Source organism: Bufo gargarizans, chromosome 2, assembly GCF_014858855.1.
Source record: "Bufo gargarizans isolate SCDJY-AF-19 chromosome 2, ASM1485885v1, whole genome shotgun sequence".
NCBI lineage: Eukaryota > Metazoa > Chordata > Amphibia > Anura > Bufonidae > Bufo > Bufo gargarizans.
In genome coordinates, this window is record NC_058081.1 from 242,523,952 (window position 1) to 242,541,732 (window position 17,781).

At 40.1% G+C, this 17,781-nt stretch overlaps 1 protein-coding gene across 2 annotated transcripts in view; it reads right to left on the minus strand.

Annotated features, from left to right (window-relative positions):
• The window catches only part of RELN (reelin), a 716,958-nt gene that overhangs the window by 29,916 nt on the left and 669,261 nt on the right, over window positions 1-17,781 (minus strand). For both annotated transcript variants that reach the window (XM_044280166.1, XM_044280165.1), the window contains exons 58-63: window positions 16,568-16,641; window positions 14,348-14,509; window positions 10,955-11,112; window positions 8,456-8,675; window positions 7,152-7,349; window positions 4,423-4,521 (exon numbers count right to left, since the gene is read on the minus strand). In XM_044280166.1, coding sequence (XP_044136101.1) covers window positions 4,423-4,521; window positions 7,152-7,349; window positions 8,456-8,675; window positions 10,955-11,112; window positions 14,348-14,509; window positions 16,568-16,641 — 911 coding nt within the window. The remainder of the gene's footprint in view (window positions 1-4,422; window positions 4,522-7,151; window positions 7,350-8,455; window positions 8,676-10,954; window positions 11,113-14,347; window positions 14,510-16,567; window positions 16,642-17,781) is intronic.

Sequence of the window (17,781 nt, forward strand, 5' to 3'; positions counted from 1 at the left end):
AACCCCACTCACATGTATTCAATAGATTCTGTGGTGTGTAACTAAACCCTTCATACATATATACTAGTTGCTTCCTATTGTCAGTGGGGTGAACTGTAGCAGTACCAGGCATAGCCCCTCATACAGAGGAGCTATTGTGATCATTCTGTCTTGCTCTATGTGATGGACACACAGGATCTCTGATACATATACTATAAGGGCTCATGCATGCGGCCGTAGCCGTTTTTGCAATCCGCTAGTTCTACAAAACACAGATACCGGCCATGTGTCTTCAGCATTTTGCGGAATGGAACGTCTGGCTCATAATGGAACTGTCCTATCCTTGTATATAACACAGAGAAGAATAGGACATGTTCTATATTTTTACAGGGTTAACAGAATGGACATACGGATGTGGACTGCACGCGGTGTGCTGTCCGCTTCTTTTGTGGCTCCATTGAAGTAAATGTGTCCATATCTGACCAGCAAAAAATGTGGATCGGATGTGGACAAAAAAAATATGTTTGTGTGCATGAGCCCTATCTGTAATCATCCTTCACCCATGTGGTCACCACATGGCCAGCAAAGAGTTTTATAAACTGGAAGTAAATAAAGGTTCCTATCAAATGACTGCAAGAAGAGATCTTGGAAAGAGGTGCCGATATACAAGTAAGGAGATTTATGACATTGTTTAACTGAAAAACTGTCTATGTTTCTCATACAATCCAATCACAGAGCAGCTTTCATTTCTTATAGTACTCTTGAAAGCAGTGCTCTGATTGGTTGCTATGGGCATAGTTTTTCATTCAGACATTTTTATGAACTTTTGACTTTTTATCATAGAAATCAAAGTATTATATTCTAAGTTACTTAAAATGAGCCAACCCCAGTTCTGCTTTTTGTAGCCTCCTACATAATGTTACAAGTTTCTGAGAGGATATACACATTTTTATATAGTCCATAATATATTGACTTTCACTGTTTGTTTTTTGCTAATAATTACAGCCAAGATAAAATAATGAAAAATAAATATTTTAAGTTGTTGCAAATTTAGGCTCTTTTAACACTGTGCTTTAGTATGCACAGGCTGCAAAACATAGAGTACATATAGACCCAAAAACATGTGTTGGGCACTATAAATTAATAAGACCCTAACAAAAAACCTACTCAGTGTACATACATACACCTATGCCAAAATAAACTGAGACTAAACAGGTTTTACATTAAAAAAAGTATATATTTTATTGTAAATACAAATTACATAGATAAAAAAGAGACATGATACGTCAGATAAAAATAGTGGACTACACCTGAGGAGGTATTTACAAAGTGTATGTGTAGAGGGAATACAGAAAATCATGTAGGCATGCCCAATTTATATATGGCACCCTGCATATGGCAACCTGAGGTGGATTTTCCTATTATGGGTATGTGATACCAATGTGATTTTAGGTATGAGGTAAACACTTAGTGGTGTATTTGTATACACACTTTATGTTATTACTGGGTCCAGGCTCTCCATATGTATGTTCCCCAGCATATTTATCTGTATGATTCAAGTAGTTCTATTTACCTTACTGGCGTGTTGCTATTTGATATGGAGGAACTTGACTAGATACAGGTGAAACTCGAAAAATTTGAATATCGTGCAAAGTTAATTTATTTCAGTAATGTAACTTAAAAGGTGAAACTAATATATGAGATAGACTCATTACATGCAAAGCGAGTTATTTCAAGCCTTTATTTGTTATAATTTGGATGATTATGGCTTACAGCTTATGAAACCCCAAAGTCACAATCTCAGGTGCCCTTTGCTCAGGGGGTATGGATTAATTAGCTGACTAGAGTGTGACACTTTCAGCCTAGAATAGTGAACCTTTTCACAAAATTCTAATTTTAAGCTGCATTAATGCACTTCCTTTTAATTTGCATTACTGAAATAAATGGACTTTTGCACGATATTCAAATTTTTCAAGTTTCGCCTGTATATGCACTTGCAGTTTAGTACTATGCTGGATGCCATATATAAATTGGGCCTGTCTACATGATTTTCTGTATTTCCTCTACACATACACTTTGTAAATACCTCCTCAGGTGCAGTTAACTATTTATATCTGATGTATTATGTCTCTTTTTTAGCTATGTAATTTGTATTCACAATAAAATATATTTTTTTTTTATGTAAAACCTGTTTAGTCTCAGTTTATTTTGGTAAAGGTGTATTCACACTGTTTTGCAGTATTCGGTGGAGGTTCCGTCAGGGAGATATCACGATGGAAACCCATAAGCAGCAGCTGTATATGCATACATACAGTGGCATTTGTCCTCCATAGGCTCCTATGTTAAAAAAAAAGTACAATGAGTGGATTCCTCTGTATGGAATGACACAGCACACTGCCATACTCCATACAAAAAAAATAAACATGATATATTGACATATACCAGCCCAAGGAAGGCCAAAAAGACACCTTTGGCTCTTTTAGGTCAGTGGGTGCCGATGGACATGTATGACTTGATCTTTCATATCACATGTCGCAAATGTACGCTGAAAACGCAGTGTGAAAGCAACCCGAGTGTGAAAATAAAATGTGATTAGATTATAAACTGGCAGACGTCATGCTATAAGTTTCATAACTGTTATCTGACTAGTTGCCAACAAATGGAAATAATGTCAACGATGAATGTAATTTGGAAAGTCATTAGTAGATTGTTTCCTGGTCCTTCTCCAGATATCTTAGGGTATTACATTGTATTACTATGTATGTGCTTACACAGGGATCCAAGTAACTGAAAACTATTGACTACCACAAAAAACAAATCTTGCTTACGAATTGATGGACACTATACTAATAACTTACACTCCTGTCCTATCACTTTACATTTGCAAACTGTTTTAAGTGTGAAATTATGCACCTAATCTAGTTGCTTAGAAATCCCCAATATTATGTCTCCTAATACTGCCAGAGATAGTACAAGTGGGAGCCCCCCAGGAATCAAATACATATCCCTATCCTGTGAATAGAGGATCGTATTGTTAGTCGGAAAACCCCTTTAAATTTTGTTTTCACACCATCTTTTGACATAGGAAATTTGGCAAAGATATTGCGCCAAAAAGCAGTCAGTGGACATGGAGAAATCGCCTATCATTGTAAACTACACTGTTGTTCATGTAGCCACTGTTTATAGCTGTGACCATGCCAGGAATGGACATATCCATTTTTGGTTCAGTCACTGTTTTAAACATGACCAGCAGCATGACCTCCCATTGAAAAAAATGGCAGGAGGACTCTAAGTGGACATGGTGCCTTTTTTACATAGAGTTCCTGCCAAATTTCCAATGGCAAAAAGAACCCTAAGGCTATTTTCACATTAGCATTTTTTGCGGATCTGTAAAAACTTTTCAGTTACAATATTACAACCACATGCATCCATCATGAATGGATTTGGTTCTATTATGTCTTCTATAGCCATGACGGATCCGTCATGAACACTATTGAAAGACAATGGGGGACAGAAAAATGCCGCAGGCAGCGTTTTGGTGTCCGCCTCCAGAGTGGAATGGTGACTGAACGGAGGCAAACTGATGCATTCTGAGCGGATACTTTTCCATTCAGAATGCATTAGGGCAAAACTGATCCGTTTTGGATCGCTTCTGAGAGCCTATGACGGGTCTCAGAAACAGGAAGCCAAAACGCGAGTGTGAAAGTGGCCTAAGGGGTTGTTTCCCTTACCAACCAATCCACATTCATGCTCCTTTTGAGTTAGAAGTCTTAGAGGCAACAAGAACACTTATACTAAAGGACAATTTTAATAAACAAGGCTCTTTATCTCTTAGGTCATAGCCAGTTGGTAGAACCAAAAAATATGAGACATGTGTAAAAGTCTAATAGGTGTGGCCGATGAGATGCCCACCAAACATGTAAGTCGAGTCATGCTTGACAGGACTATCAGTCGAAAACATAAAGTACACATGTAGCAGGGTTAGCACTCAAACTGTTAACTAAAATTTCTTAAATCATCGTCTTATCTTGAAACAAAAGCCATTGAAAAGCAATTGAAGGTGTTTGCTTAGTTTAGATAACACATCTCAGAAAGCATGAGTGTTAACTCTACTACATCGGTACCAGAGTACTTGGAGTTTTCTCTAACTTATGTTCATTTCAATAGAGATGACCTCTTGATGATTGGCTCAGCCTAGAAGCATCTATTCTCAGGATCCGAGAGTCTCACAGCTGTTGAACACAATAGATATGACTTTTATCGCATCTGAATTATTCTTTTTGGGGATAAGGCATTTGGTTAGTTTGGTCACTAGAAAATACAATGAATGTATGAAAGGTGGATACTTACATATCCACACAGAGAAAGATGAATGGGTGTGAACTCTAGCGATGGAGTTGGAAAGTTTCTATTTAACAGATAATGAGCATAGCTGATACTCACAGTACAACTTCTACATGATCCAAAGCCCACTGATCATGACCTGATCCATTGTGGCGTGGTTGCCACCACCGTAATAGAACTCCTTTCATACGGGCTTCTCTGTAGAAAATGAAAAAGAAAGATGCACCGCAGATCATCATAAATGACAAATTAATACTGGTGGTAAATAAAGAAACTAAACATAAACTGCAGGATTAGCAAATCATTTACAAAACTGCCTCAATAGATTTTTTTGTGAAAACACACAGACAGCCTATACTTAGAAGAAGCCATTGATGTGTGATTGGTGGTGTCCACCTCCTAGGACCAGGGGCAGATTAAGTGGCCCAAAGGCCCCAGTCATGGGCCTATTTTATTCTTTACTGTTGCCCTGCCACACTGGTGCTGATATATGCAACTCCTGACACATACATCACATGTATCCATAGACCTCCACTGACCAGGTGGAGGCCAGTAGAGTGCGTACATTAATTTACACAGATATTATATATATTGTGACACAGTGAGAAGTTTGGTCTGGGAAAACAGGTATTTTCTTCCCAACATGTGCTGCTGGGCTGATTTACAGCCAGGTGAGGTCAAGTACTGGACCGGATTTTAAGTGCCGGTCTGGGTTTTGGCAGCACCTGGCTGTCCTTAAATAGGCAGCTGGGCTCAGAAGCCATGTCTCTGTGTTGGGATCTGGGAGCCTTGTGTCTGGATGAAGGCTTTGCATGAAAACAGGTTGGTGCTGCTATGGTCAAGGACTCTTTCAGGCAGAATTGCCGCATGGTGTGAAATACCCCCAACACCACAAGGTGACTTTTTGTTTGATTATGACTGCTTGTTTTGTCACTTGCCTAAAGTGTGAATAAAACACTGAACTGTTTGATCCAAAGAACTTGTTGCCTCTATACTGCGTCCACTAATCCTGTCTACCAGAGCGAAAGCCCCCCAAAAAAAAATAAAAAAATAATATATATATATATATATATATATATATATATATACACTGTATATGCACCGAATTTTCCATCTAAAAGTTGGTGCTGCCATTTATTACCTTTATATATACACACACACACATGCAGCTACATATACATCTGCTGATACACATAAATGCAAACAAAATAAATCAGAACTGGAATGTCAGCCCACTGTGTCCGTGTGACCACCATATGAACATCTGGAATACTCAAATAGAGGAAAGAAGCACAGCATCGCAGGCTCCCAAAAAAGCTCCAAGTCACTTTATCAAAGCAGTTTATATTTATACACACATCTATAGATATAGATTTATAGATCTATAGACATACACATATACAATTATAGATATATCCATAGACACACACAGATATATACATATATATATATATATATATATATATACATACACACACACACACCTATCTATACATGTTTACAATTATATACAGATACATAGAAACATATCTGTAGATATATGTGCGCAGATCCATTTAGAAACATATATACATAGACATCTATAGGTATACACATATACATAGAAACATCCATCTATATTCATATATACATAAACACACATCTATAGATATACACATATGCATCTATATACACGTATACATACACACACATTCATCTATAGATATACACATATTTATAGACTCATACTCATCTATATACACTTATATACAGACACATCCATAGATATAGACACATACATTTGTATACACATATGCATATACTTATATACATACAGACATTAAACATCTTAAAATGGTGTGAAAGTGCCCTAAGTATTTTAAAATGGCCGCCAGCAACTTTTCCTAGAATGTGAGTAGGACTGGTTAACGCCACTTGCAGAGCTGCCTGGGGGTATTGGGCTGGACCTCACTGCTACACCACTACACTGCTCTGCAAAAGATGGTAATGATGTGTCATCAAGACTGAGCAGCTTGACATAAAAAGTCAGCAATATTTAGTATATTCAAGTGCCATAGTGCAGTGTGTAGTGAGGCCTCGCTCCCCTAAACAAGTGGTCCTACTCATATTCCAGTACAGGTTGCTAGCAGCCATTTTAAATCATTCCTGGAAAACCCACATCAGCGCTTATTATTTCTGTTCTGCTCTGTTATGGAACAATGATAATAACGGAATGGACATAACTGACGGGATCGAAGCCTAAAAGATCACATTGACAATAATGGGATCTGTTCGGTTTCCATTCAGAACATATTTTGTGGAGAAAATGCATGCAGGATTTTTCTCGCCACTATTTTTGACAAACTCTGTGATGGAGTGAACTTACCCATACACACACATACACCTATGTATATTAAACATGAGCATTTTCAATCACTTTATAGGCAGGAACTGGGTGAAACTTAATTTTTCGAGGTAGGGAGGAGAGCAGGGGGAGTCTATGCAGGGGGTGGAGGGGCATTGTGCAGCTACGCACCTCTCCTCCGGCAGAAATGAAGCAGCCATGGCTCTCTTTAGCAGCCTGCTCCTGCAGGAAGTTACAGTCCACACAGATCTGCACTTTGAAGCGGCATTGGACCCCCTAGGAGCCTCGGGCCCTGGACAGTCGCCCAAAATGGCCTTATTGTAATCTGCCATTGCCTGGGACCCCTGTTGACCAGCAGAGCTGAAATGTTGCAGCTTCAATATTATTGACACATCAGCATGTCTATTCAAGGAAATAGAATTAAGCAGCAGTGCCAGGCACAACCATACATACTCAGGCATATTAAAAGAAAAAAGTCACTTACAGTGGGATATTGTATGACACTCTTTGTGCTTGTATAAAGTCTTTTGGCTGGTGCTGTGCAATGACTTGCCATGTTATCCCATTATTGACACTGTACTGTAATAGCACTGCCTTATCTACTGTATTTGCATCACTTAAGTTAGTATTGCAGCTTTCTGTTTGGGCAATGCTTCCGATCTGAAGCACAAACATTATTTTGCTGTTAAGAAAAATAAACCAAAGATTACTTAGATAATTTATTTGTGAAATGTTTAGATTAGTAAGGGCCCCCCATACACATACAATAGCTACAACCATCTCTCCCACCTCCGTCCTGGCTTCCCCATACCCATACATGTTTGGCTCAGCCGAACCTGTCTATACATTTTATGGGGGGGAGTGGAGAAAGCTGCTGCCAGACACTTCTGATGGCGACTTATATCCAGGGAGAACAAAAGGATCGGGCAAAAAATATTTATCTCACTTGATTATTCTCTTCCTCGACATCATCTGCTCAAGGACAGTCGGGAGCTCCCCACATACATTAGAGCAGGAATTAGCGGCTAACATGGTTATAACGGAAAATAAAGGAATCCATAAGACGGAAGGATGGACCCGTTCTTCTGCCCATAGACTTGTATTATGAGGGAATGCAAAACAGAAGCCTTTAAAAAGCATTCTGTTTGCTTTCCGTCCTAATAGAAGTCTATGGGAATGCATAACGGATTCGTCTGGGTCTCGTTATGAAAGACGGAAAACAAAGTCCTGTCGACAGGACTTTGTTTTCCGTCTTTCATAATGGGACCCAGACGGCTCAGTTATGCTTTCCCATAGACTTCTATTAGGACAGAAAGCAAACAGAATGCCTTTTAAAGGCTTACGTTTTGCATTGTTTCTGAGCATTCCGTTATTTTCAGTTATAACCATGTTATAACGGAAAGCCATAACGGAATCCCTAACGCTAAAGTGAACCCACCCTAAGGCTCTATTCACACGTCCGTAGTGTATTGCAGATCCGCAATACACCTGGCTAGCACCCCCATAGAACTGCCTATTCTTGTCCGCAATTGAGGGCAAGAATAGAGCATGTTCTATTTTTTTCCGGAGCCAGGGACCAGAAGTTCAGGGCCGCGCTCCGAAAATGCGGATGCGGACAGCACACAGTGTGCTGTCCGCATCCATTCCCGCCCCATAGAGAATTAATGGGTCCGCACCCGTTCCGCAATTATCCGGATGCGAACACAATTATACGGGTGCGAACACATTCTACGGACATGTGAATGGACCCTAATGTGCATTTGGGCCTTAAGTGAGAATATGTCTTACCTGGCACGGGTGAGATCAAGTGGTTTTGTTATGGCTTGTCTTATTTGGCATCCATTAAAATAAAGGGAGTCTCCATGAGCATAAGGTGCAAGCTGACCACATCCATTTCCTATTGTGCCTCCTTGAATATTTTCCCAGTTAATTTCCGTCACCTTTCCTGATTCAAAATTATCTTTAATGTAGCTTGGGATGTCGTGGTTAAACATGGAACAATCATCACCTACATAGAAAAACATTTTTTTTTACTACAAGTCCAACATGACATCCCCTTTGGCCTCTGGGCATTCTGGGTATAAAACTGATGTTATTTTTTTTTTTTACAAATTTTAATATATATAAAGGGGTCTTATCACTAGGATATGCAATCACTTTCTCATATGTGAGGAAAAAACTCACAGTACAGACTGTAACCCGTCAGAGAGTAATATAAGTCATGATGGTCTAATGAGGTTAAGTATAATCACAGATGCCCATCCTTTAAAACTTTACTTTATTAAGATTGAAAAATAAAAAAAGCACATAAGATACCCCTAATAGACCAATAAATACAAAGCAAAAAACTAAAGAAAATTACTCTTGTGAAAGAGACAATCCTCACAATGGTGGGCAGAAAAATGGCAGGGATTTGTATGATGAACGATACTTGTGGGACTGTCCCTAAAGATGACCCTATCTACGTTTTGCCCTACCTAAAATGTAATAGCTGCCCGATAGGGGCAATCCCGTATCAGGAACCTTCTGGATGCCCTAAGACGGCCCTGATCAGGGAGTATAGAACAAGCTACAGTTAGTCTAGACTTTACCAAATGAAAATAAACATACCAAAAATAATAAGTTGTGATACAAATAGCATATCGACTCCCATCAGCAAGGGATAAGTCACATGATAGCTTTGAAAAATACCACAGTTATTGAGCGGTGGTGTTCTGGGAAGTGTGAGATTCACACGTCCCTGTTCTAACTCGTTTCGCCCAAACACTTGGGGGGCTCATCAGGGGACACTAAAAAAGATTATGGAGGTATAGTTCATGTTAAGGGTCCATTCACACATCCGCAATTTCGTTCCGCATTTTGCGGAATGGAATTGCGGACCCATTCATTTCTATGGGGCAGCACAATGTCCGCAATTCCGGGTCTGCAATTCCGATCCCGAAAAAAATAGAACATGTCCTGTTGTTGTCTGGATTTTCTATCGCCGATGTCCGTGTTTTACAGATCCACGGATCCGTGCATCCGCAAAACACACATGGACATGTGAATAGACCCTTAAGCAAATACCAATCAGTGTGGATTAACACATTAACCGTGGAGTTGAAAAAACAGACTGTCATCTAGTCAGCCGAACATATAAAAGACCCCTCCTGTTTAGTGATATGGTTGCTACTTGTGTGTGTGTAGTACCAAAATAGGTCAGATATCGCCACACACGAGTAGCGGCCATATAGGAAATACAGCTGTGCAGTGCTAAGAGAACGGCTAAGCAGCCTGGCTAGATGGAGGCAGCAAAGTCTGTTTTTTCAACTCCACGGTTAATGAGTTAATCCACACTGATTGGTATTTGCTTTAACATGAACTATACCTCCACAATCTTTTTTGGTGTCCTCTGATGAGCCCCCCAAGTGTTTGGGCGAAACAAGTTAGAACAGGGATGTGTGAATCTCACACTTCCCAGAACACCACCACTGAATAACTGTGGTATTTTTCAAAGCTATCATGTGACTCATCCAGTGCTGATGGGAGTCGATATGCTATTTGTGTCACAACTTATTATTTTTGGTACGTTTATTTTCATTTAGTAAAGTCTAGACTAACTGTAGCTTGTTCTATACTCCCCGATCAGGGCCATCCTAGGGCATCCAGAAGGTTCCTGATACGGTATCGCCCCTATCGGGCGGCTATTCCGTTTTAGGCAGGGCAGAACGTAGATAGGGTAATCTTTAGGGACAGTCCCACAAGTATCGTTCATCATATGAATCCCTGCCATTATGCCGCCCACCATTGTGAGGATTGTCTGTTTCACAAGAGTAATTTTCTTTAGTTTTTTTGCTTTGTATTTATTGGTCTATTAGGGGTATCTTATGTCCTTTTTTTATTTTTTAATATTAATAAAGGCTAAGTTTTAAAGGATGGTCATCTGTCATCTGCAAGGATCCGACTGGGGGACCCCATAATATGAAAGAGCTGCAGTGGTAGTTAGGCAGTGGTTGCCTGTATAGTATTCCCAATCAACTACCTGTTGTGCAGGGAACTACAATACAGACCTATTCGGTTGAATTGAGCTGTCTTGCAGCTTCCCACACAGCAGGTTGCCAGGAGTGCAACTCTACCGAGGAATGGATGTCTGTATCTTTGTTTCTGGAATTAGTGGGGATCCCAGAGATTAGCCCCCTACTGATCAGAGTGGTTTGGCTTATCCCATTTTATGATGGGAATACTACTTTAAGTACTGGGCTCTACTCTCATATTTATTTTTTTGTATTCACACTGCTACACAATTACCTTGATATCCCTCATCACATATGCAAACAGCTCCAGTTGTACAGTATCCATGTCCACTACAAAGCTTAGGACAAGCTTCTCCAATATACACATGATCAATAGCCCAACTTGGCTTTTCTGTCTCATCTCCTTTCTGAATCCAGCGGAACTGTGTGGCACTGTGAGACAGCAAAAATAATGAGAAATCATTAGCCAAATGTTAGTATACAATAAACACAATGAGAAGTTATGGGTAGTTACATAGAAAGTTTTACACCTGACACCAATGTATTCCAGAATTGTTATTTTGTAGAGCTACAGTATGTGGCAAATCAATAGTACTCAAATATTAGTACTCAACATTAGTATTATGTTTTTGTTAGTAAAAATCACTTTATTGGAAGTTTGTGACTACCAGATGCAATAAAATTCTGCAAGGACGAAGAAGCAGTAAACGGAAAACAGTATCTTCCACTGACTTGAGACTCTCCTTCTCCTATGTAGTGAATGTGTCATATCATCTTACATTGGAGGTGCATTATATTATACCCCCCGCCGAACCTTTTTTTAACATTATGTGTAGCATCATAGGGTATTCTGTGGCATCTGGCACCAGTACATTAGCAGCATAGCCTCTAAACTCATGTAAGTTGCAAGGTGGCACTTCCAAGTTTGTTTTTCCAGCACATCTCAAATCTTAAGATTGTGAAGTTTGGAGGTCAAGTCAGCACCTTGAACACGTTATCATGTTCCTATAACAATTACTGAACAATTTTTGCAATATAGCAAGGCACAATATCCTGCTGAAAGAGGCCACTGCCATTAGAGAATACCGGTGCCATGAAGAGATGTGCTTGGTCTGGAATAATGTTTAGGTAAGTCGTACATGTCAAAGTAATATCCATATGAATGCTAGGACCTAGTGGTCTGGCACAGATCATTGCCTGCAACATTAGACTGTCCTTGGTGTATACATCACATACAGTATATGGACAAAGATGTTGGGACACACCTCTAAAGCACTAAATTCAGACGTTTCATTCAGTCCAATTGCCACAGTTGTATAAAATCCGGCACCTAGCCATGTAGTCTGCCTTTACAAATATTTGTGAAACAATGTAATGAGCTCACTGAATTCCAGTGTGGCTCTGTAATAGGATGTTACTGTTGTAACAAGTCAGTTCCTGAAATTTCTTCTCTCCTAGATATTTCACCATGGAACAGGTCACCTCCTATGCATCCCCAAATACAATCCCTGACCTCCTGACTGTATGAACCAACCCTGATGGTGGGAGGGCTCATACCCGGAACCTTGGACCCTAATTTGCCCTGACGATTCCAGATGGTAATGTAAGGAGAAAGAGACAACCAGTTCCTCCAAGACACTGAAGAACCAGAGTCTCTCAAAGGCCTAGCAACAATTAAAGAGCAGAGAGCAAGCATAAACACATAACGGCAGGTAAGAACCCAACGCAAACGACACACACTGGAACAATCACCACTTACCTGCCACAACAACTGGGTGGAACAACTACAGCTTGCTGACTTGTGAAAACAATGGAGCCCACTTCCGCAGGCACAGACATACAGGGGAAATGTCAAAAAACCATGATGGACTACAAACACCAAATAGACCAGATATGGAACACCAAATGACATACAACAAACACCCTGTAAATAAACCCACACCAAACATCATAAACAGGTGAGGAAGGGTAAGGGAACACAGGAAAACATCGGGATGACACTGTCAAAGACCTTGATGTTCCACAAGAAGGCCCTCACAGACAGGTGACACATCCAGAGGGGAGCAAAGCTCCTACTCATACAAAGGCAGACATACAACTCACCTCACGCTCACAACTCCAGTATAAGGAGAGCCATGAGGCCACACCCAGCTCCACCTTGCACACACCATTAATCCTAAACAAACCAAAATGGGAAGGAACACCAGCCTTAAAGGGGAAGTGTACAATCATGCTAACAACACATTGCCACCAGCAACAAGCATGATAGCTATGACACCAACACTCAGTAACTCCAGAGTTCCAAACCTCCTCAGACATTGAAGGAGTTATCTCTCAGCAAATTGCATTTATCATGCAGACAAATATAAGGCATTTATTAATGTATTGTTATTATCCATATTGCCTCCTTTGCTGGCTTGATTAATTATTCCATCACATTATACACTGCTCCTTTCCATGGATATAACCACCCTGCACTCCAGCAGTGGTGGCCTTGCTTGTGGTGACTGGGACTGCTGTAGTGCGCATAGGCTGGCGCCTTTTCCTATGGTGTGCAAGCACGGCCACCACTGCTGGATTGCAGGGTGGTCGTAACCATAGAAACAAACAGTGTATAGTGTGATGGAAAAATTAAATGGACAATCACAATACATTACTAATTTCCTTGTATTAACGTTCTCTACATGATAAATGCAATTTGCTGAAGAGAGACAGCCCCTTTAATGCTGGAAGAGGTTTGCAACTCTGCACTTACTGAGTCACAGCAGAGTGTTGGTGACTTTTATACACTATGGGGAGACTTATCAAAACCAGGACTTTCTGCACTAGTCATGATATCCACAAGCCTCTCCATAAATTAGGCGCTTTCTCCTGCAGTCTCTGCGCCTAAACAGAAATCTACGACAGCTCAGGGCTGCCATATATTTCTTAGGGCCAGAAAACTGGTGTGAATAACGGAAAAAAAAATTGGGGGTGGCTGGCCATGCTCCCTTCCTGCACTTGACATGCCCCCTTAGGGAAAGTTGCAAATGTGGCATAAAATCCACAAGATGCAACAATTTTCTTTAAACGGTGAACTTAAAAAGTCGCAAACACATTCCTGTAATTTGTGAATATTTATTGCCACTTTTAAGGCGCAAGGGAGATGATAAATCTCCCCCTATGTGCCTCGGCACTTGGCAACTCCATTCTGCAACTTACCAAACAAATAGTAATCTTTTTTATTTTTTTATTTTTTATATCTTTTATTAAGTTTTTCATTGGTAACAAGGAAAGGTAATATATACCAAGGTACAGGGCATGCAAGCCGAATAAGTACTCATAGAGAAAGAGAAAGTACAATATAAGAACGCAGAAAGTACAATAAAGAGAAAGTACAATATAAGAACGGAGGTGGGACCCCACATGTTTATTGGCTGAAGACATATGGATGGAAATGGAATGAGAATCGCTTGCTCTGCTTACTGGCATGGACCTAGGGACGTCTGTGTGAGGTATTTATCAACAGAACCTGCATAGGCTATGGTGTAGCGAATAACTGTCTTGTGCCATATGCAGGCGAGGTGGGTTTTTTGGGAGAAGAGTATACTTTGCCATAACAAATGGTAATCTTAATCATGCTAAAAACATTACAACTGAAAGGTGATGTCATGAAAATGATTGTTACCTGGAGGAAACATAGTCTGGAAGTTGCAGTGTTACTCTTTTCCACACTGAGCTGTTGATGGAGTTATAGATTGTGGCTTCATGGAATTGGAATGGAGAGCAGCCAATGCTATTTGATGAGGAAGGAAGACAGTGCGTCTGAACAAGCTGCCACAAATCCGTTCTGTTAGAAATAATAAACAAAAGAAAAGGTCAATTGGTGTTACAGAGTGTGACAATGTTATTTTCTACCATGCAAATCTAGCCTTTGTATAATAATAATTAGTGAAGGGCATATCTTTAAAGACTACCTGCCACCACGAAATGCAGTGTTTTCTGCAGGCAGCATATTATAGAGCAGGATAAGCTGAGCAGACACATATATATTGTTTTTTAGGAAAAGATTCAGTAAAACCTGTAATTTATATATTTAAGTCTTTGCTTTTTCTGAGTTCAGTTGCACATGGGGGACATCTTATTAGTAACTGACAGCTATCTCTGTTTTTCACACCTAAGACTTCGTTCACATCACCGTTCAGCCTTTCCGCTCTCCTGCTCCGTTTAGAAGGAGAACAGAAAGGAAGGAGAACGAACATAACTGAGCCAAACTGAGCCCTTAGGACCCCACAGGACCCCATAGACTATAATAGAGTCTATTATGTTTCCGCTCAGAAGATGATTTTGAAGTGGAGACAAAAGCCCTCCATACACAACTTTTGTCTCCGCTCCAAAATAATCTTCTGAGCGGAAACCTAACGGACCCCATTATAGTCTATGGGGTCCTTAGTCTCCATTTGGCTCAGTTATGTGCCTTCTCCATCCTTTCCGTTCTCCTGCTCCTAAACGGAAAGGCTGAATGGTAATGTGAACGAAGCCTAAGGGTCTTTACACTGTTTGCAATAATCTGCCTGTGTAAAGGTACCGCCAATTACCCGGTCATTCATCAGGTAATAGGATTGTTAGTGCAGACACCTACATTATCACTTGCTGGCAGCAGAATGGGAACTCTAAACACACTCTGCTGCCGGCAAACACTGATTCTGTATGGGGATGAGCGATGGCCTCAGCTATTGCTCCTCTCCATACTGAGGAGGAAATTACTGCTTCCGTTCACGACAATCGCTTGCTACATCGGGCCATGTAAAGGGGCCTTTACACAGAAAATCCTATCCGAATGTCTGTCTTGAGCTCAGAAAGAACAGATTTAAATGCAGGTTTATTGAATGTTTTCCCACAAAACTATATCAATCAACCAATCTGCTCAGCTTCTCCTGCTCTATAACATGCTGCTGCAGATTGCACTGCATTTCGGAATGAAAGGTTCTCTATCGATGAAACTTTTTGGTTCAGTTATTTTTTTTATATTATTGACCCTTTTTTAAGATACTTTGAGTGGAAATAAAGATCTATATTGCAGAATTTCATCTTCCATTAACTTATATGCTGTAAAAATAAAAATAACCTGCTAATAGTGAAGCACTGGCAGAGTGAAGGTTCACTTATCTCTAGCAATGATTATCAGTGATCATAATTGTGGAATCTACATGTACTATTAAAGCAAAAATGAGTCAGAAAGAAATCAAAGTTCTACTGCTGATTCCCAAAGACCCTGCATTTTTTAAAAATAAAAATGCAGTAATAAAACAGCCTACAAAAGACATAAGAAAAATAAACTACTCCGGTCTTCATCTCAAGAGAAATAGATCACGTAGGTTATTTCTACATACTGAACATGTTTATTACTGGTTTATTACATATAGGATGAAGAGCTGACTTGTATAATACCTCCAGCAATGTGTTCCAATGTAACTTCACCTTGGTAAGTGGTACTTACATCTATCTGTGAGATTATTGTAAGCTTGTTTACATATTCTAGATCTAATGAGGATTTCAGTACTGATTCCAGTCTTAATGCATCAAATCAGTCACAATTGGCCTCCAATTCAAATGAATGGGGGTTTTGTAACATCACTCACATGAATTGGAAACAATCTGCTCATATGTTTGTCCTCACTTCAGAAACAAATAAAATAAAATAAAAAGTTTATACTTCTTGCAGAGTCGGTCTGAAAAGCTGCAATTTAGCCCCACTTAGATTAGCCCACAATCACATCTACTGCACATCAGCCTCACGTCTCTTTCCAGATCCTAATGCAACTACATTTCAGATTTGCCACAGGCAAACCTGTGAAGTGTGTACATACACTAATAATTTTTAACATTTAAATCTTTACTCTCTTACCTAGCATCTTTTGTATACTCAAGCATAACTGAGTGAAGATCAACACAAGAATTTGCTTCACAGCCAACCACAATCTGAAAAAAGTAAAGGGTGTTAGGTTATGGAATTAAAACTAAGTAGCAAACTAAATGGAAATGGAAAGAAAAAAAACAAGGTTGCATGTAACAATGTAATGAATCAAATCCTCAGAAGACATAAAACATTAAAACTTATAAAATATGCATTCTGTTCTTTAAAGCACATGTCAACTGGATTTGCTCCTGTGTGTTTCTGTTCAGCTGCATGGAACAACACTGAGCATATGACACTTTGATACAATGTAAAGTAGTCAGTGTACAGCTTGTATAACAGTGTAAATTTGGTGTGCCCTCAAAATAACTCAACACACAGCCTATCAATAATGCCTAAACCGCTGGCAACAAAAGTGAGTACATCCCTAAGTGAAAATGGCCAAATTGTGCCCAATTAGCCATTTTTGGGGAGCAAGCGAGTTAAATTTGGGGTTATCGCTACTAGTCACTGGAAGTTCAACATGGCACCTCATAGTAAAGAACTCTCTGATGATCTGAAAAAAGAATTGTTGCTCTACATAAAAATGACCTAGGCCAGTGATGGCGAACCTTTGAGAGGCCGAGTCCCCAAACTGCAACCCAAAACCCACATATTTATCGCAAAGTGCCAACGCGGCAATGTAACCTGAATACTACAGTCCAATATAGTATATCTTCCATGTACTTTATCATTTAGCTATCATAGCCTGCCTACATTCAGATTTTAGATTTATTATTGTAATGAAAGGTCCTCTTTCAACAGATCTGCTTAGGTGACAAACAGCACACCGCCGCAGAGCTGTGGCAGGGGATAAGGGATCAGACGGAGCTGTCGCCACTCAACCCACAACCAGGCATGGTTGTGTCTGATAATGGCTTTGGAGCTCGGCAAGCTTACACACATACCATGCCTAGCCAATGTGTTCAACCTAGTGGTTCAGCGGTTTCTCAAAAGCTACCCCAATTTGCCTGAGCTACTGGTGAAGGTGCGCCGCATGTGTGCCCATTTCCGAAAGTCATCGACAGCTTCCGCCGGTCTGGCAACGGTGCAGCAGCGCTTGCATTTGCCAGCTCAACTGTTGTGCAAAATGAGCATGCGCTGGAACTCAACGTTCCACATGATGGCCAGGCTTTGTGAGCAGCAGAGGGCAGTAGTGGAATACC